This window comes from Myxocyprinus asiaticus, chromosome 43 (assembly GCF_019703515.2).
Source record: "Myxocyprinus asiaticus isolate MX2 ecotype Aquarium Trade chromosome 43, UBuf_Myxa_2, whole genome shotgun sequence".
Taxonomy (NCBI): Eukaryota; Metazoa; Chordata; class Actinopteri; order Cypriniformes; family Catostomidae; genus Myxocyprinus; species Myxocyprinus asiaticus.
Genome location: NC_059386.1, coordinates 10,219,918 through 10,241,302, shown reverse-complemented (window position 1 = coordinate 10,241,302; position 21,385 = coordinate 10,219,918). Strand labels below are relative to the sequence as shown.

Here is a 21,385-nt window from a genome sequence, read left to right as displayed (position 1 = left end):
AGCCCTGCCGATGGAGTTTGACCAGCGCACCTGCTCGTCTCCCTCGCCTGCGTCTCATAGCGCATTTAAATCACAAGACTAAACTAATAAACAAGATAACAAGACTAAATGAACTTAAACCAATGAAAGGACAAGACTAATAACAAAGTAATCAAACAAAGAACCAATGAAAACAAGACACATGAACAGAGGAAACACATGACAAGATCACATGAGGGAACAGGAAATCACATGACATGAACAGGAACTAAACTTGAAAAAAAAAAAGACATGAAAAACATGAACCAAAACACATAAACGTGACATAACCGCAAACGAAGAGACGATAACGATGAAATAAAGATGAACCCAAGTGCCATTTATTTACAAAAGTGGAATCCCAAAAAACCCTATGTCTGCACCTCATTTATTGACCACGGCGTGGTTTTGCGCACAGCCATTTCTTTTTACAATTCGAGTCACTTGAGCAAGTTGGTCAACAAGTTCTTTACCTGTTGGTCATCGGTTATCTTTGTTACCTCATATCCTGATTTAATCTGTGGTTTTTCCTTTTGTTTGTCTGTTTACCCCTGAGTTGTGCAATAAACTGCATCTGGGTTCAACTCCTTGTCTCGACTTCGTAACATAAGACTAGATTGCTAAACATGAACCCAGCAGGTACGGCGTCAGCCATGGAGCATTTTCTTGAACACGAACTACAACTATTACAACACAACGAAGCGCTTCATGACATTCAGCATCATCTGGAGAAACTATCACTTACCCCGACTACTGCAGCATGTACTCCTGCTCCAGACTTAACTGCAGCGCTGGTGGCGCCAATCTCTGACTCTCCTCCTCCGTTCACTCTTTTTCCTGGTAACTTCTGCCCTCTGGCCCCACCAAAGTGTTTCTCTGGCGATGCAGAGACGTGCAGCGGCTTCCTCCTTCAATGTTCTCTGGCTTTTGAATTACAACCTCAACACTTCTCCACGGATCGCTCCAAGATGGCATACATTATTTCTATCCTCTCCGGGAAGGCTCTACAATGGGGACATGCCATCTGGAATCAGGGAGGTCCTGTGATGCAAATCCATTGATGCCTTCACAACCCATTTCCATGAGGTTTTTGAGTCTGCTGCTGGAGCCTGGAGTGAACAACTAAGCTGTTTCCATCAAGGCAAGCTATCTGTTGCTGATTACGCCCTGTGCTTCCGCATGCTCGCCTCCGCCAGTCATTGGAACGCCAGGGTTTAAACGTCTCTTCAAATGCACCTAGCTGGTGTAGATGACTCTCGTGGATTGGAATCCCTCATTCAGTTCTCTCTTCATGTTGATCACCACCTTAAACAGTGCTCGACAGACTGCGACCATTCAGCCTGTCACTTCCCATAACAAGGACTGAGGAGGAGGAGCCAATGCAACTAGGCACAACCCACCTGACACTGACTGAATGAAAGAGGCGGATTATCAACAACCTTTGCCTCTAATGTGGAGCGGCCGATCACCACATTTCCACCTGCCCTATTCGTCCTCCCAGGCTGCTGGTAAACTCTGTTTCTTGTGAACCTGTATGTGGGAAACCCTTTTGTATAGACATCACGGTTTCGACTTCCACTTCCTCAATCCTTGTACATGCTCTTCTAGACTCCGATTTGGCCGGCAACTTCATCACTCCCTCACTCGTCAAACAGCTCCACCTCTGGACAGAACAAATAACTAAGCCCTTACCCATTCTCTCAGTCATTGGCAAACCTATCGGCTCAGGCTTGATCACACACCAGACTGCACCACTCACCATCCAAGTAGGAGTCCTTCATACGGAGTCATTGCCATTACTCCTCCCCGATTCCACAACAGATCTCATACTCGGTCTACCATGGCTTCTCCATCACAATCCAGTCATTTCCTGGTCCACCAAAGAGGTAGCTGCCTGGGGAGAATGCTGCTTTACCCAATGCCTTACATTACCCACTCGCCCTTCATTCTCTGGACCCATCCATTGCTTGGCCACTTCTGTAGAGAGCCCTCAAATCTCGCCAAACACCTCCATCCCATCGGCATACCAAGATTATCTACAAGTGTTCAGCGTTCAAAAGGCCTCCCTACTTCCTCCACACTGTCCCTGGGATTGCGCCATAGACCTACTCCCGGGCTCATCTCTCCCTAGAGGCAAATATATCCCCTAGAGCTAAGGAGGTATATGTGGAGGAAGCCCTGAAACAGGACTATAGTTACCCATCGACTTCTCCAGCCACCTCAAGTTTCTTCTTTGTGGCCAAAAAGGATGGAGGCATTCGCCCATGCATTGACTATCGTGCCCTTAACAGTATCACCATGAAGTTCTCTTATCCATTGCCTTTGGTGCCAGCTGCTTTGGAACTTCTCAGAGGGGCCAACATTTCTACTAAACTCGACCTCTGCAGTGCTTATAACTTTATCCGTATCCGTAAGGGGGACGAGTAGAAGACCGCTTTCATCACCTCTAGCGGCCACTTTGAATACCGGGTGATGCCATATGGCCTGGTCAATTCCCCATCAGTTTTCCAATCCTACATGAATGAGATCTTCCGTGAAGTACTCCATCGTTTTGTCTTGGTTTACGTTGACAATATACTCATCTACTCGACATCCTTAAAGGAACACAGTCTGTACCTTAAGGCCGAAAAATTCCTCTTCCACCAGTCCTCCATTCAATTTCTGGGTTATATCATCAGTTCCAGCGGAGTTCAGATGGACACTTCCAAAGTAAAAGCCGTAACTACCTGGCCCCAACCTACCACCATTAAGGAGTTACAGAGGTTCCTTGGTTTTGCCAACTTTTATCAGAGATTTATCTGGAACTTCAGCACTGTGGTTGCCCCTCTCACCAGCCTTCTAAGAGGTAAACCCAAGACCCTCTCTTGGTCTCCACAAACCTCTAAAGCCTTCCAGCTTTTAAAGACTTCCTTTACTTCAGCGCCCATCCTCAGACACCCCAACCCGGACCTTCCCTTCGTCATCAAGGTAGACGCTTCAACCTCAGGGGTAGGGGCCATACTCTCCCAACGTCAAGGTAATCCTCCCAAACTGTTCCCTTGCGCTTTCTATTCAAAGAAACTTTCTCCTGCCGAGATGAACTATGACATTGGAAACAGAGAACTACTGGCCATCAAGCTGGCGCTCGAAGAGTGGCGCCAATTCATCATCCCTTTACCGTAATCTCCGAACATCGCAATCTTGATTATCTGCAATCCGCTAAACGCCTAAACCCACGTCAAGCAAGATGGGCACTGTTCTTCACCCGTTTCCATTTTACTGTCACCTATCGCCCAGGATCCAAAAATAATAAAGCTGATGCCCTTTCCTGGTTGCACTCCTCTGACCAGTCCATATCACCAGAATCCATCCTTCCTCCTTCACACTTTGTCAACCCCCTGCAGTGGGACATTGACCTACAGATTACTCAGGCAACTGCCTCGGAACCCGCACCAGCCAGCACATACCAACCAGCAGGAGTGGAGCCGCTACCTACCCTGGGCAGAATATGCACAGAACTCTCTCCGCCACCCTTCCACTGGTCTCACCTTGTTCCATTGCATCCTTGGCTACCAACCACCTCTGTATCCCTGGTCTGGAGAATCTTCCGAAGTGCCAGCTGTGGATCACTGGTTCCAGAACAGCGAACGGATCTGGAATGCCACTCATGTACACCTTCAGCATGCTGTTCGACGCCAGAAGACCCAAGCTGACACCAGACGCTCTACCACTCCCAAGTACCATCCAGGGCAGAAGGTTTGGCTCTCCACTAGGGACATTCATCTCAAGCTCCACTGTCAGAAGCTAAGTCCTCGTTACATCGGCCCATTCACCATCACAAAACAAATTAACCCAGTCACATACCGTCTAGCACTGCCTTCACAATATCGTATCTCTCCTTCATTCCATGTATCCCTTCTGAAACCTCATATACGTTCTCCCCGTTCTCCCTCAACAGAGTCTGATGAGGGTGACCTACCTCCCAGCTTACATCGTCAAGGCCATCTTGGACACTCAACGTCACCTGTATCGACTAGAATACCTTGTCGACTGGAAGGGCTACGGTCCAGAGGAGCGGTCCTGGGTTCCCCGACATGACATCCTGGACCCATCACTTCTCACTGACTTCCATAATCAACATCCTGATCGTCCAGTTCCTCGAGGTCACCCCAGACGTCGAGTGTTCTGGTCCGCAGGAGCTGCCCGTGGAGGGGGAGGGTGGGGGGTACTGTCACGCCCTCATCAGCCTATGTTCCTCCAAACCCCTCGCACTCTACTGATTATTCATTATTTTCACCTGCTCCCCATCTAACCATCAATCAGAACACTATAAATTCTCACCACTCTCCCTCAGTCTTTATCTAGTCTCATTTGGACCTGCTTCTAGTGTGTTCACCTCTTCCTTGAATCCTAGATTCATGAGTTCTTTACCTGTTGGTCATCGGTTAACTTTGTTACTTCATATCCTGATTTAATCTGTGGTTTTTCCTTGTGTTTGTCTATTTACCCCTGAGTTGTGCAATAAACTGCATCTGGGTTCAACTCCTTGTCTCAGCTTCGTAACAGCCTCTAGGCAAGGCCTTAATTATCTCACCCATGAGTTCTCGTGCTTTGGATTTTTTGGTGAATGAGGCATACTGTATGATCCGGCCCCTAAGAACCACTTTAAGTGCCTCCCAAGCCACGCCCACAGAGGACACTGAGGACCAGTTGGTCTCCATATAAACATTGATTTCAGCCATTAACATTTGTTGGAATTCAGGATTTTTCACAAGGGATACATTAATGCGCCAACTATATGATTTCCTTTTCTCCATATGTGGCAACACCTCTAAACTCACCAGGGCATGATCTGAGACTAAAATGTTTCCAATTGAGCAGTCAACAACAGATGAAATGAGGGACTTTGATATAAAAAAAAATCTATTCTAGAATAAATCTTATGGACTGATGAAAACAAAATGTATAGTCCCTTCCAGATGGGTTCAAAGGTCTCCAAATATCAGTAAGACCAAGATTTTGACACATCCTGTGTCAATGTTGCTCTAGGAGGCTTATACACTTTAGCTTCACTTTGATCAAGGACTGAGTCCATCAAAAGATAAAAGTCTCCTCCCAATATTGTATCATGAGGGGTGCCCATGACTTGCAACATCCCTTCAAGATCTATAAAAAAGCCCTGATGATCAACATTAGGTGCGTATATATTAGCCAAAATAAGACTCTGCCCCTGAATTTCTGCTAAAACAATAATGACTCTTCCTAATTTATCTTTAATCTGTTTGAGATATTTGAATTGTAGATGCTTACTTATCAGTGTAATGACTCCCCTGCCCTTACTTGAGCCAGCACTAAAGAAAACATGTCCACCCCATATCTTCACAAATTTTTAAGCTTCCTGCGGGGATAGATGCATTTCTTAAAGAAACACTATATCATATTTCTTACGTTTAATAAGAGAAATAACCAACCTTCTTTTTATGGGGTGCCCCAACCCATTCACATTCCACATGGAGAGAAACAATCCACTCATACAAACATTTGACATTTTGACATATTAGAAAAAATAGATTGTGTGTCAAAAATAAAATTATAAAGACCACATTCCAACATTAGTGCAACAATCAAACCCCAAACTACCTCCCGAACCAAACAAACAGGAAAAACGTGCACATTAACCCCGTGCACGACAGCGCCAACTGGCGTCCATCCCTCTAAACTCAAACAGTCCATGTACGCCTACGAGAGCCACCGCAACAACTTTGCCGTCAGATTGCTCAAGTCCGGTGTTTCTATACAAATTTTGTGAAACAGAATTACACAACAGAAGATAATTGTGGCATGGGGGGCGTGGTCATGTGTCAGTCTGCGGGAGAGGGAGAGCGGTAAGGCTCGTCACCTGGCTCATAATTATCTCTAACACCTGTCTCTCATTATAGTGATGGCAGAGGGAGACTTAAAAGGCACACCAGAGCATCAGAGAGAGGGAGAGAGAGTGACCGACAAGTCCAGAAATGGCCACGAATATTGTTATTTATTATTTAATCTGTATCAACGGTTACCGTCGATTGCGTGTGTGTGTGAGAAGCTGAGGATTAAAAGACTGACCTTGAATCTGCTTCACTGTCTCCTGACTCCTCCATTTGCCCAAACTAAGAACTTGTTACAATAATCTATCAAGCAAACTCCAGCCAATAGGCGGAATAAACACAAAAAACTTGTAGATTCATCCACACAACTGTCCCGAAGGTGTGTTCCTTCACAAAACAAACTCCAGCCACTAGCGGAAAATTAAATAAAAATGCTGTTCAGTTTCCTCGGACAGTCAAACGAATGTTCAGTAAGCTGGCCCATTCAGCTGTTACATGAGTGCAACAAATGACCTAACCACTCCAATGTCTTGCAAGAAATACTCCACAAAACAAACTCTAACCAATATGAGGCATAAGCACATAGAAAATGCAGATTCATCCACAACACTGTCCTGAAGGAGTGTTAGTACACAAAACAAACTCCAGCCATAAAAAAAGAAACAAGAAAGGCGCTCGGTTTCCTTGGACGGTCAAGTGAATGTTCAGTGAGTCGGTCTGCTTGGCTGCAATGTGAGTACCACAAAATAACTTACTCAGTCCATTGACTTTATGAAGGACATAGATCATTGGGGACATGTAAATATTTTACGGCCATCCTTAGCATCTGTTCTCAATTTGGCCAGAAACATCAGTGCAAAAACGACCTTCCATTGATGTAAGAGTTTCTTGCATTCCTTGAAACAATCACGTTTCTCTCTTGTCGAATTCACAAAGTCTGGGAACCAGAAATGCTGTGGTTCTTCCAAGAAAACCTTCTTTTACACCTTGCCTCGCATAACACGAGATCTTTACCTTGCCTCGAGTAACACGAGATCTTTATCGGATGATCTCCGAAATTTGGCCAGAATTGATCCTCTCAGCGGATCGCCGAGCCGGAACCCTGTGAGCTTGCTCGATTTCCAGCTTATGACCTGTTATTTCGATCAGACTCGGAAGGAGCCCTTCCAGGAATTTCACCTTATCCCGACCTTCTTTGGCCTCAGGAATTCCAACAATCCAGACATTTTTCCGCTGACTACGAATTTCCATATCCTCCAACTTTTCCCAGACGCGCTCCAAATCCACCTTGGTCGCTAGCGGATTAGCAGCTAATTCCCTATCCGATGACTGCAGATAATCAATTTGTTTCTCGACATCCCCCACTCTTGTAACCATCTCAGTGAATTTCATCTCCATGGCAGTGATCGATCAACGTATTACAGCAAGATCCTCCAAGTCAGCAACCACCTTCGTCAGCATTGTTGTCAAGTTCAACAATTCTTGCAGAATTTCCCTCTTACGGCCTGGTGCACGGGGGTGTCAGCTTGAGCATGTAAGTGTCTTTTAATGTCTCCAGAGACTGAGGATTTTGAATTCTTTGACATATCGTCTTCCTAGAACAGTTAAGAATCAGGGTATATTGAATCTCACCGGTTTATGACATAAAAAGTATTAAAACCAGCAAAGTGCGCAGAGCTCGTCGTTCACACGTCTGAACCTCACATGGCGTCATGTGACTCTCAAAAACTGTTGTATTAAATTGGAAAGTAATGCAAAATATAAACGTTTTCATTAGAGTTCTCAGACTTTTGGATTTTTGGACTTGGAAAAATAACAATAGAATACTGGTGTGCAAGATGTGAAATGTTTTTAACCAGAATATTTTTGTTATAATTCGTTGTAGTATTTTACAGTACAGTATATTATGGTATAATATGATTTATTATAGTAGCCTTTGGTCTTATCATTCAGTCTTGAAAAGAAGACAGCATTCTACACTGGAAAATAAAAAAATAATCCTTTTCAAAATTAATATTTTTTTGTCTTGTGTTACAATAAAAATATCAAAACATCCTGAAAAGAGGATACATTTACTATAGAAGCGAAACGACAAGATGTTAAATCTTTTTTTTCCCCAGAGAAATGTAGAAAGATTGAGGTTTATGCTTAAAAGAAGAAAAGAAAAACTATTACATTTTAATTCTTAAATTGTTAAATAAACTTTTCTTGTTTTGAACATAAACCTCACTAGATTTTGTTAGATTTTTCTGAAAACAAGACTTAATATCTTATGTTATTTCACATCTCAAGTAAATACATCTTGCTTTAAGGATGTTTTTTTTTTTTTTTTTGTAGTGTGCTCTGACATACACAGCACATTTATTTGTATGCGGATGCCGAGACAAATTCTGGTGGTGTCACCTTTGACAGAGTGACCCTTGAAACTTTCTTGCATGTCAACATCTAGTGCTATTATTGAGTAAAAATGGTATTGCTTGCTGTAAAGTATATGCATATGTCTACGCCCAGCAACCACAGGAAGTCTTCGTTCACTCTTGCTTATTACAGAGATCAACCTTGTGCAACGAAAGTACACACTTGTATCCGCACACTTGCATACAAACACACCTAAAAGAGCCAGCAGTGGAAAAACTGTGGCTCTGCATCCCAGAAAAGACCATCCACATCCTGTCAGACAGAGTCAGACACCATGATCAAGCGCAAACTGAGTAAGTATATTTGATTGAGGATTTCATTGAGGTAGGGAGTTATCATTGAGAGTGCTATTGCTTTGCCATGAGGTTTCTGACTGTGGTTAAATTCTCTGGTTGGTTAAGAAATACTATTTATTTATTTGGCTGTATTGATTTTCACAGGGGCCGTAAAAGCCTAATGTTTCTTTTCTTATGAAGTTTAGTGTATTTTATTGTACCAGTGCATAGAAAAAATACATTAAAGTGGTATTTTATGTCTTAATCCATGTGGCATGCATTGAGGTAAAGTCAAAGCCAGTATCATCCCATTCTGAAGACAGTGATGGGATATGGATTACCGTAATGACATTTGAGGTTTCAGCTGCGCAAAGCAAATTAATGTACTTCAGACTAGGTCAATATGAGCTGAATTGAACATTGACCAAAAGAAAACAAACTCATGATGAAAATAAAAGTCCAGTTTAAATCAGATTTGGTTGTGTATTATAAGGTCAAATAAGGGCAAATTGTATATTGTACATGGATAAACCACAACTAATGTATAATTCTATGACTCAGTGAGAGCAAATAAATGTAAAAGCAAACATGCTATTGAAAACCTCATAAAGACTTAAAAGTGAACATTTTTACCACAGAAGGCTTGTGAAACAAACCACACACACTAAGTTCTTATGTTTATCACTGTGAAACCAAAAGAAAAATATCCTTAAAGAGCTAAATATATTAATATATACCTGTACACATCCTAGATTGCTGTACAGTATTTATGGAAAACTGTCTAGCTACAGTATATTTAATATGTATTATATAGAATTAAATGTAATTATTGACTCATTTATCTATTTATTGATGTGATATGTCATGTGAAACATCTTTACATATTTGTCATAAATGTGTTTCAATGAGAAATCATTGTCTATGTTTAATTCTCTAAATTAACAGTAAAATAGACATCCTATCTAAATAGTAAGCAAAAACAAAAAACAACAAAAACATTGGATTTGGTGTTTTGTCATTAGTACTATATTTAATCTTTAACAGATGTTTGCACATAGAGGAATAATTTATTAATAATAATAATTAATTATCTTTAATAATGTTTAGTTTGTGGAATCTAATTGTGCCAACATGTAATTATTGTTCAGGACCTAAAGCCTAAAGAAAAATATGGTTAAGGTAAAAGGTATAAATTACTGTATGTAATATATGGTTAAAAGCTGTTTTGTATTTGTGTTTTGTAGCTAACACCTTTAACCTTTCACATCTTTCACCAATATTTTGTTTTGTTTGCCTTCATTTATAAAGGGATAGTTCACCCAAATATGAAAATTCTCTCATCATTTACTCACTTTTATGCCATCCCAGATGTGTATGACTTTTTTTCTTCTGCTGAAAACAAATTAAGATTTTTAGAAGAATATTTCAGCTCTGTAAGTTCATACAATGCAAATGAATGGTGGCCAGAACTTTGAAGCTCCAAAAATCACATTAATTCAGCATAAAAGTAATCCATAAGACCTCAGGGGTGTAATATATGTCTTCCGAAGAGATGCAGTCACTTTGGGTGAGAAACAGATCAATATTTCAAATCTTTTATACTATCAATCTCCACTTTCACTTTCACTTTCAGAATGTGAAAGAATGTGAAAGTGAAAGTGGAGATTGATAGTAAAAAAGGACCTAAATATTTATCTGTTTCTCACCCACATCTATCATATGGCTTCTGAACATATGGATTTAACAACTGGAGTCACCTTGTATGCTAAAAGCACCTTATGTGCTTTTTGACGCTTCAATGCTTTGTTCACCATTCACCACTACAGAACTGAGATATTCTTGTAAAAAACTTTGCTTGTGTCCAGCAGAAGAAAGTCATACACATCTTTTTTTTTTCTCCCCAATTTGGAATGCCCAATTCCCAGTGCGCTCTAGGTCCTCGTGGTGGTGTATTGTGACTCGCCTCAATCCAGGTGGCAGAGGACTGTCAATCCACGCAACTTATCACGTGGCTTGTTGAGCACGTTACCGCGGAGACATAGCTTATGTGGAGGCTTCACACTATTCTCCGCGGCATCCACACACAACTCACCACGTGCCCCACCGAGAGCGAGAACCACATTATAGCAACTACGAGGAGGTTACCCAATGTGACTCTACCCTCCCTAGCAACCGGGCCAATTTGGTTGCTTAGGAGACCTGGCTGGAGTCACTCAGCACTCCAGGGGTGGCAGTCAGTGTCTTTACTCACTGAGCTACCCTGGCCCCCCATCAGCATGAACATTTAAGAGAAAGGTTTAACTGAAAAATTTTTATTTCAGAATTTCTTAGTATTTGGTACATCCCCTTTTGGCATCTGCACAGTGGAAAAAAATTGCGTGGTGACCCAGATTTTAAAAATTTCTTCATTTTTCATCATAACTTTTCTTTGTATTAACATTTTCAGAACTGTAAAATATATATATATATATATATATATATATATATATATATATATATACACACTACCGGTCAAAAGTTTTGAAACACTTACTCATTCTTTCTTATAATTTTTTTTCACATTTTAGAATAATAGTAAAGTCATTAAAACTATGGAATAACATAAATGGAACTATGGGAATTATGTTGTGACTAAACAAAATCCAAAATAAATCAAAACTGTGTTATATTTTAGCATCTTCAAAGTACTCACCCTTTGCCTAGAATTTTCAGAAATGTACTCAACCAACTTCTTGAGGTATCACCCTGGGATATTTTTTAAACAGTATTGAAGGAGTTCCCATCTATATACTGGACACTTATTGGCTGCTTTTCTTTATTATTTGTCCAAGTCATCAATTTCAAAAATGTTTTAGATTTATAATGAAATAAATTAATATGGTGGCACAATTATATTTTTGTCTACGAAACTAATTTCAAACATTTAAGCATACACCTTCAGATCAAAAGATTTTTAAGATCATGAGAAACATTTCGGTCAAGTGTTTCAAAACTTGTGTGTATATATATATATATATACATATATATATATATATATATATATATATATATATACACACACACACACACACATACATACATACATACATAGAGTATAATTCAAATGTTTCGTGTTTAAAAGGATGTCATAATTAAAATGGATGTAACCAAATTTTAAGGATTGTGAACATTTAGTACCTTTGTTATCATTTTATGTATTAATATAATCAAATGTTCAGGAAAGTGCAAAAAAAAAAAAAAAAAAAAAAAAAAGCTGTATTTTTCTACTGTCTCTAAAACAGAATACCCAGAAATGTCCCATGTGCTATTTCAATGTGACTAAGTCCATGACTGAATATTCTCAGGAGCAATCTGGACCATAAAACCAGACAACTTGACTAGAGTCAAAACAGAAGGGTTTAGACTGGAGCTATAACTATTAAGATGTATAGATAGACATTCCAAAATTGGCAATGACAAAATTCAGGCCCTGACACTGCAGATCATACTGGAAACATTTCATATATGATATAGCATTATTTTTATCTAAATTTCCTCCCCCGTTAATCAGTGTTTTTAGGGACGTAAGGGACCAATTCATTTTCCCCCCAGACAAGGTCAGGACTCATATATTTACTTAAAGACTGCATGTTGCACTCTCATGTTAAAGGAACTCTTGGAATGACAGAAACCCAAGAATGCATATTTAGCCCCATTGGGTACACAGTTATCACTATATAAGCTATTTATTGGCCATTAAGGGGTTTAGATACAAAACTGTGCTGAGTTACATACAAAATGTTTTCTTATTTCTCAGATTTCAAGTGGTTTGGTAGTCTCACCAACCTGCGACGAAAGTCAGATGCCCAAAAGGATGAAGGACCTGATCCGCTGTCAGTTAAAGAGGTGTCAACTGACGACATGGGGATGCATCCATGGAGCCCGAGCTATGCCAGTTCCAGTGAAATGTACACCCACATGGGCACCATGCCACGTCACCAGAAAAAAGACAGAGGTTCGAAGAAGAGCAAGTCCAAAGACAAGACCAACCTGGGTCGGAGCCTGAGCTTAAGACCTTCACAGGACTATGTAGTTGATTCACCCCTTCTAAGTGTGCTTTCTGGGAAGGGCTTGGAAGCCCTGGAGAAGCCCATCATAGAGGACAAACCAGCTATGCAGACAAGAGATACAAGAAACATTCAGAATCGTGATCTTCCTCTTCCACCAACTCTGGATGGATGCTCAACAGAGCAAGGAACTGCAGATAAGGACCCGGTACTTGAGTCTATACAGCATGTTGATCAGGCAGCTCTGTGTCTACAACCTTCAGATGTTTTGCCACCAGAACTAAGTCTGACCAAAGAGTTAAAGTTTCAGCCAGTGCTGCCTATGAAGAGACTCAAAGGAGACACCTCCATGAAATGTTCAGAGGAGCTCCATTTGGACAGTAACTTGATTAATTTGCCTCAGAAGATTGTCAGTCACGTAGAGCAGAAGAAAGAGCCAGAGGCTAATATGGGATCAGGCTGTAAACAAGACAAAAAAGAGAAGGAACCCAACAGGTAGGAATCAGATCAATTTCTTGACTCATTCTTTGAAAAATGGCTGATCTTTGTTTTATTCCCATGAAACACCATTTGCAACAGATTTTATTTGTGTAATCTGATGTATTTTCGAGTGAAACAGGAAATGCAATGAGACATTTTTTTTTAAGTTACTCAAAGATCTTTTCCTTTTTGTTCTCTAATTCTTTAGAAAAACATCTATGTATTGATAACTTAAAGAACCTAGAAACTATGAGAGCTGTTCAGCCGTGACATCAGTTTGTAGGCGAACAACACCCCCTCCCCCCCTTTTAAAGTTGAGATCTGTTATTTACAGCAAGATTAATTCAAACACACAGCACGGATGTGGTACAGAAACCACTCAACCGAAACACATTCACTGAACAGCCACTGTTCTTAAAGAGAAAGTACCATTTTAACGTTTGTTAATGTTTTGTTTGTTTTTTCCTCATAATTTGGAATGCCCAATTCCCAATGTGCTCTAAGTCCTCATGGTGGCGTAGTGACTTGCCTCAATCCGGGTGACGGAGGACGAATCTCAGCTGCCTCCACGTCTGAGACCGTCAACCCGTGCATCTTACCACGTGGCTTGTTGAGCGCATTACCGTGGAGATATAGTGCGTGTGGAGGCTTCACGCCATCCACCCACAACTCACCACACGCCCCACCGAGAGCGAACCACATTATAGTGATCATGAGGAGGTTACGCTGTGTGACTGTACCCTCCCTAGCAACTGGGCCAATTTGGTTGCTTAGGAGACCCGGCTGGAGTCACTCAGCATGCCCTGGGATTCAGACTAGCGAACTCTAGGTGGTAGCCAGTGTCTTTACCACTGAGCTACCTAGGCCCCCCATTTTAACGTTTGTTAAATACAATGTAAACTCAATATAAATACTACAGATTATGCGTAAAAAATGCATATATTTAAAGGGGCCATAATAAATTATTAATTTTTTTAACTTCATCAAACACTTTAAATATTTATGAATTTAACAAATACAGTAGGCTCCTACAGTATCTGCTCAAGAGAAACTTGGCAAAGAGTTCAGGCAGTTCTGGCTCGCGCTACCACATCTTTTGTAACTCATCTGAATGATGGGGTGTGTTCCGTTCAGAAGTGATCATCCCTACACCCTCTTTCCTTCAAAGACTTGTTCCATTGTGAGAACTTTGAAGGGCTGAAAGATGTGGGGCTCAAAAAATAATGGTCATTTGGTCATATTTTGGGAAATTCTGTTTGGAACAACCCTACAGCTTGGCTACCATTATTATTCTTCCATCAAAAAGCCCTGCTAAGGCATCATTTAAGCCATTTTAAAGTGTCCAAAAATCCCCTAGACTACATTACATTGACAGAATATTTAAATGAGCTACGAGTCTGTTTTGGAATGTTTGTAATTTCAAACTTCAGCTGTCAAAACTTACACACAAGCCTTTTAATCTGCTTTAAGATGCTCTCTTCTTTCTTTCTTTCTTTCTTTCTTTCTTACTGTTAAACCTGTAACAATTTCTAACTTCAAGCATTTAAAACTATTTTATACTTTCAGACAAGGTTTTGTCAGACCAACATTATAGTTTGTCTCAACCAACTTTACATATCTATTTTAATCAGTTATTTTGAACCACACAAAGTAAAATATTAATATTGTCTTTTTCTCAACCACCTAAGCTAAGGTATTTTTTGTAATGTAGGGCAAACATGCAATTATAGCAATGAATAGTATAATAAACGTTTTTGTTCAACATATAAAGCCTAACATAATAAATAAAAGTCAGAAAATTATATTTTTAAACCTGTTTAAACCTATTTTTCTATAAAAGATTGAAATTTTAAGCACATGTTGCTTGAATTCAATAAATACTCATTTTGAAATATCAGTAACAATATAAACATTATTGTTAATTTTACTTGATCAAAATCAGCAAAGATTTCAAATAAAAAAAGATGAGTGCATCAAAATATGAAGGGAGCTATTTTGGAAATGATTTTACAAGGTCTTCTGCTTCCAGAAGAGCATGGGAACCTTTACCAGGCGGCGTTATAAAATTTGTCCCAATTTGTCTGTTTTAGATCTTTTCATCTGGAAAGCATCACAATCTATTTAAAATCAGTTAAAGATCTTAAAATTGTCAGATTTACAAACATTCTAAATCATTAACATCTTAAAGACATCTGTTGAATGTCTTATTGATATCTGAGACATAACTATTGACATATGTCTTATAGACATATTGCAGATGAGCAAAAAACCTTTACAAAAATACATCTTCCAGATGTAAACACACAAATCAAATAGACATCTGGGTGATGTATGTGTGCTATCAGGGTATAGTATGGGCCCATTTGAGTGTTTACATGCACAACGGTACCCTGATAACTATCAAAAAGCATTTTAAAAAATGAAAGCATATGAAAACCACGTTCACATATTTAAAATCAACAGGGATTTCTTTGGTTTTGACATCAAAACTTAAACAAGCGGGTCCAAAGGGGGTCTCTATATCATGAAAAAGTTTACGCTTAAAACGTTAAAGTCTCCATATACCAGGGTTTCCACCAGCCAGTAATTACCATTTTTTTTATGCTATGAAAAATCTGAGAAATATAATAAAAAATAAAGAGTCAAAGAAATTAGCCAAGGTGAGAAATTAAATGACATAAGGAGTAGGCGATATGACCAAAATCTTACATCACGTGTGAGTAATTTTATTACCATAATGATATCACAGTATAGTATTTTATTTTTAATCAATTAAAATTGGTTTAAATACTTTGTCATTCCCAGACACGTTGGCAGGCACCAACATTTCTTAACAGAAACTCTGCCCTATACACACTGTAAGTCAGGCATATGAGGAATCATTTGAAAGCTTAGAATCTGAACTGTTCAGAGATAACCATAACTTCTGCATATATGTTCCTTAAAATAACAAAATAAGGCCTCAAAACATTCACTTTGAAAATTCTGTAGCTAAATGAAATAGTACATTTAGATTTTATATTATTAATACATTTAAGAGACTCCATAAACAAAAATAAATCAGTTATAAAAACATTAAAACATGGTTTAGATTTACTTATTTTGATTTTATGTATATTAAATTTACCAAATAAAATCAAAAGGTTCACAATTTTTGGACTCAAGCGTTTACATGACCTTACACATTGTCGAGTTACTTTAGTGACCTCATAGATTTAGCTGTCCACATTAGTAGGCAGCAGAGAGCAACATGGATTCAGAGGATAGTTGCTATTCACTTCTATCAGCTTTCCAACAGGAACATAAAGCGTAGCCTGTATTAGGAAATTACATTTTCAGGTTTAAACGCGTAACTAGTAATTGAGACTTTTTATAAGAGCGCAATTTCATCTGTGGACATTCTTCAACAACAGCAAATCTTTTGTTGGTCCCATGTGTTGCTGGATCATGAAGTTGCAAACGAGTCTGAGGTGAGTTTATTATCTATGAAGGTAAAATAGTGCCTAAATGATTTGCATGCGCAGAGTAAGATTTGTAAAGGTGTAAATCAAGTTGCAAGTGTAAGAAAAAAATATTAGCAATACTTTAATGCTTTGCATAAGTTTAATCATGTGCTGTGAATCTGTAATTTCATATTAATATAAAGTAAATTTGGTGTGTATTCTTCTGACTTCCTTTTTTTCGCACTTACACTTTTAGCACTGTTTTTTTCACCTAAACACGGCCAAAAACATTGCAAACATGCAATCAGCGATATACAAGCAAAGAAAGGGTATCATGAACAGCAAAACGGATTGACCGCATAGAATCAGTCATGTGTAAAATAAACTACTGCAAACGTGTAAATGACTTGTGTATTTGGCATAAATCATTTCCAGAAATAATCCAATATACACTGTTCCGTCTTCCTTTTGTTGTGATTACACTTTTGGCACTTTTTTTTTTTTTTTTTTTTTTTTAGAGTTTTGCAAGTGTAAGGGTGAAGGCGGGTCTACCTGCTTCTAGTAACCAATCAAATGAGGTTTTCCTTGACCAGTTTACTCTGACCTGATTAGTTTAACAACGTGACAGACAGTTTCTTCTTCATATGACTCAGCGTCGTTTCTCTGGGTATCTTTCCTCTGAAATATTGAAATATTTAGGCAATATCACACGAGCAAGAGTGCGATATGGCCATACATCAGAATCAGAATCAGCTTTATTGCCAAGTATGCTTACACATACAAGGAATTTGTCTTGGTTACAGGAGCTTCCAGTGTACAACAATACAAAAGCAATACAAAAACAGCAGCAAGACATTGCTAATAATAAAAAATAAAAATGAATTATACACACACATACATACAGACACACACATACATACATACACACATACACATAGGTAGTGCAAATCTAATACAATCTGTTATCTGTTATGTACAGTGCAAATACAAATCTGTTATGTACAGTGCAAATGTTTTTTTTTCAGAGGAATGAAATGGCAGAAGAGGTTGGATGTGTTGTATAAATATAAAAAAGACTAAACTGTGTATTGCACATAGTTATTTCTCAATGGGGCAATTTAACTGTTCATGAGATGGATAGCCTGAGGGAAAAAACTGTTCCTGTGCCTGATGGTTCTGGTGCTTAGAGCTCTGAAGCGTCGGCCAGAAGGCAAAAGTCCAAAAAGGTAGTGGGCAGGGTGAGTGCGGTCCAGAGTGATTTTTCCAGCCTTTTTCCTCACTCTGGAAGTGTAAAGTTCTTGAAGGGGGGGCAGGGGGCAACCAATAATCCTCTCAGCAGTCCGAACTGTCCTTTGTAGTCTTCTGATGTCTGATTTCTTAGCTGAACCAAACCAGACAGTTATTGAAGTGCAGAGGACAGACTCAATGACTGCTGAGTAAAACTGTATCAGAGGCACCTGTGGCAGGTTGAATTTCCTCAGCTGGTGAAGGAAGTACAACCTCTGCTGGGCCTTTTTCACAATGGAGTCAATGTGGGTCTCCCACTTCAGGTCCTGTGAGATGGTAGTGCCCAGGAACCTGAATGACTCCGCTGCTGCCACAGTGCTGTTTAGAATGATGAGGGGGGTCAGTGTTGGGGTGTTCCTCCTAAAGTCCACAATGATCTCCACCGTTTTGAGCGTGTTCAGCTCAAGGTTGTTTTGACTGCACCAGACAGCCAGCTGCTAAACCTCCCTTCTGTATGCAGACTCATCGTCATCTCGGATGAGGCCGATGACAGTGGTGTCATCTGCAAACTTCAGGAGCTTGACAGAGGGGTCCTTGGCGATGCAGTCATTGGTTTAGAGGGAGAAGAGTAGTGGGGAGAGCACACATCCCTGGGGGGCACCAGTGCTGATTGTACAGGTGCTAGAAGTGAGTTTCCCCTGTCTCACAAGCTGCTGCCTGTCTGTCAGAAAGCTGGTAATCCACTGACAGATGGACATGGGAACAGAGAGTTGGTGTAATTTATTCTGGAGTATAGCTGGGATGATGGTGTTGAAAGCTGAACTGAAGTCCACAAAAAGAATCCTTGCATATGTCCCTGGTCTGTCCAGATGTTGCAGGATATGATGCAATCCTATGTTGACTGCATCATCCACAGACCTGTTTGCTCGATAAGCAAATTGAAGGGGATCTAGAAAGGGTCCAGTGATGTTCCTCAGGTGGACCAACACCAGTCTCTCAAGTGATTTCATGACCACAGACGTCAGGGCGACAGTCATTAAGTCCTCTGATTTTTGGTTTCTTTGGGACAGGAATAATGATTGAGTGTTTGAAGCAGCATGGGACTTCACACTGCTCCAGTGATCTATTGAAGGTCTGTGTGAAGATGGGGGCCAGCTGGTTAGCACAGGATCAAATACACGCTGGTGAGACGCCATCTGGGCCTGAAGCTTTCCTCGTCTTTTGTTTCTGAAAGACGCTGCTCACATCATCTTCACAGATCTTAAGTGCAGGTTGAGTAGCAGGAGGGGGAGGAGGGGGGTTGCAGGAGGTGTTGGTGTTTGTGTGAATTGAAGGTCAGAGTGGGTGTGGGGTGTGAGATTGGGCCTTTCAAATCTGCAGTAGAACACATTCAGGTCGTCAGCCAGTTGTTGGTTCCCTACAGGGTTGGGGGTAGGAGTCCTGTAATTTGTAAGTTGTTTCATGCCACTCCACACTGATGCAGGGTCATTAGCTGAAAACTTGTTTTTCGATATACACACACCAGAATAAACGAGGAAATCTCCCGCGGTGAGAAGAAATGCTTACAGTTAATAAAGAGTGCTTCCAAATTAGGACAGCACATCCTCTTTAATGTTGTTACAACTGTACACCAACTTTCATTGATGTAAAAGCATGTTCACCCGCCTCTCGTTTTCCCCGTTAACTCCGAGATGCGATCCGCTCTGAACAGCTGAAAGCCCGGCAGATGTAACGTGCTGTCCGGAATGGCTTCACTCAGCCAGGTTTCTGTGAAGCACAAGGCAGCAGAGGTTGAAAAGTCCTTGTTTCTGCAGGTGAGGAGATGTAGTTCGTCCATTTTGTTAGAAAGAGAGCGGAGATTCGCTAAGTGAATACTCGGCAGTGCTGTTCGAAATCCATGCCGACGGAGTTTGACCAGTGCACCAGCTCGTCTCCCTCGCCTGCGTCTCTTGAACAGCAGAGTTGTGCCTCCAAATAAAATGTCCAGCAAAACGTCTGAATATTCGAAAACCGGGAAAAGATTGTCTGGTATATGCTGTAGAATGTTCAGCAGTTCGTCTCTGGTAAAACTGACTGGAAAAAGATTACTAAACACAGGACAAACAAACAAAAACAACAAAACAATAGGAGCGCTCCACACCAAGGCAGCCATTCGCGGCACCATCAGGCCATACAGCACGATTGTGAGTGTGATATTGCTTATATAAAACAGTTCAATGAACAAGTAAATAAAAAAATAAAAACATAATTTTAGAACTACTAGTATCATGGCTTGGGCTGTTTCTAACATGTTATTGGAGAAACAGGGATGTGTGTGTGTATGTGTGTGTGTGTGTGTGTGAGAGAGAGAGAGATAGAGAGAGAGATGTGGAGCATGTGTGATCACCTGTTGATGATGCTGTAGTCTGTTAGTCAGCTTTCTGAAGATAATGTAATTTTGGTGAAATTCATCCTATTTTCTCAGTGAAAAAATAGCCATATAAGTGGGGGTATTCCTCCCTATTTCACGGTAGCTGGTGTGCAGGAGTCTTTCACTATAGAAACCGCAGTCTCCTCTGCCATTTGGAACAGGATGTCCTCTCCAAAGTGGAAACTCCGGTAAGAGGTATGCGCCCTGAGTTTGTGTAATTAATCAGTCTGTTGTGTCTCTCAGCTGTGATGAGCCTTAATGCTGAAGTTGTTAGTTTAAAGCCGTTTAAAGCTATTTCCAAGCTTTAGAAGTGTAATAGTAATACGAGCGATCACGTAGTGCTGATGAATAATAACACTGACTGATGCTGACTCACTTCACATCACCAACTGGCTCATATTACACACAAAAATTATCTTTTGCTCCACCTGCTGGCTAAAATATGTAATGTCACAATCTTAAATGTAAAGAGTCACATATAGCTCTTAACACATTTGCACTGCTCTTACACTTCAGTTTAGAATGGCACGAAAACAAGCGGAGTGATACACACAGTGAAGCGTCCGAGTGCTGATGGTGTGAGACCATCAGTACTCATGGAACGTCTCTCATACAATCTGATTCAAGGACCAGAACTAACTGTTGTATATTAATACATACAGATTCTTTTATTGCGAGTGTAAAGTTGAGCTGACACCATTTATTGATATAAATCTCAGTCTGGTGTTCAAATATTTCTTGTTGCTGTTTATTATTTTAATTATATTTTAATTACTTTTGATTATCATTGGCATGGTAAATGGATGGATGGATAGATGGATGGATGGATCTTGCTGGTATCATTGAACTCATTCTAAAAAACAAAATGATATAAGTAAACTATCTATCTAAACTCACCAAAAAAAGAAATGTCCCTTTTTCAGGACACTGTATTTTAAAGATAATTTTTTTTAAATCCAAATAACTTTACAGACCTTTATTGTAAAGGGTTTAAACAATGTTTTCCATGCTCGTTCAATGAACCATAAACAATTAATGAACATGCACCTGTGGAACGGTTATTAAGACACTAACAGCTTACAGACAGTAGGCAATTAAGGTCACAGTTATAAAAACTTAGGACACTAAAGAGACCTTTCTACTAAAAACACCAAAAAGAAAGATGCCCAGGGTCCCTGCTCATCTGTGTGAACGTGCCTCAGGCATGCTGCATGGAGGC

The 21,385-nt window shown here is 40.1% G+C and overlaps 1 protein-coding gene across 2 annotated transcripts in view; it reads left to right on the top strand.

Annotated features, from left to right (window-relative positions):
• Positions 1–8,412: 8,412 nt before the first annotated feature.
• LOC127433447 (SH2 domain-containing protein 3C-like) overlaps positions 8,413–21,385 on the top strand; it is a 107,180-nt gene continuing 94,207 nt past the window's right edge. The window contains exons 1-2 of one of the 2 annotated variants that reach the window (XM_051685360.1): positions 8,413–8,578; positions 12,357–13,101. In XM_051685360.1, the coding sequence (XP_051541320.1) occupies positions 8,560–8,578; positions 12,357–13,101 (764 nt within the window). In that variant the 5' untranslated portion in view covers positions 8,413–8,559. The remainder of the gene's footprint in view (positions 8,579–12,356; positions 13,102–21,385) is intronic. The other variant, XM_051685361.1, reaches the window with a different exon arrangement.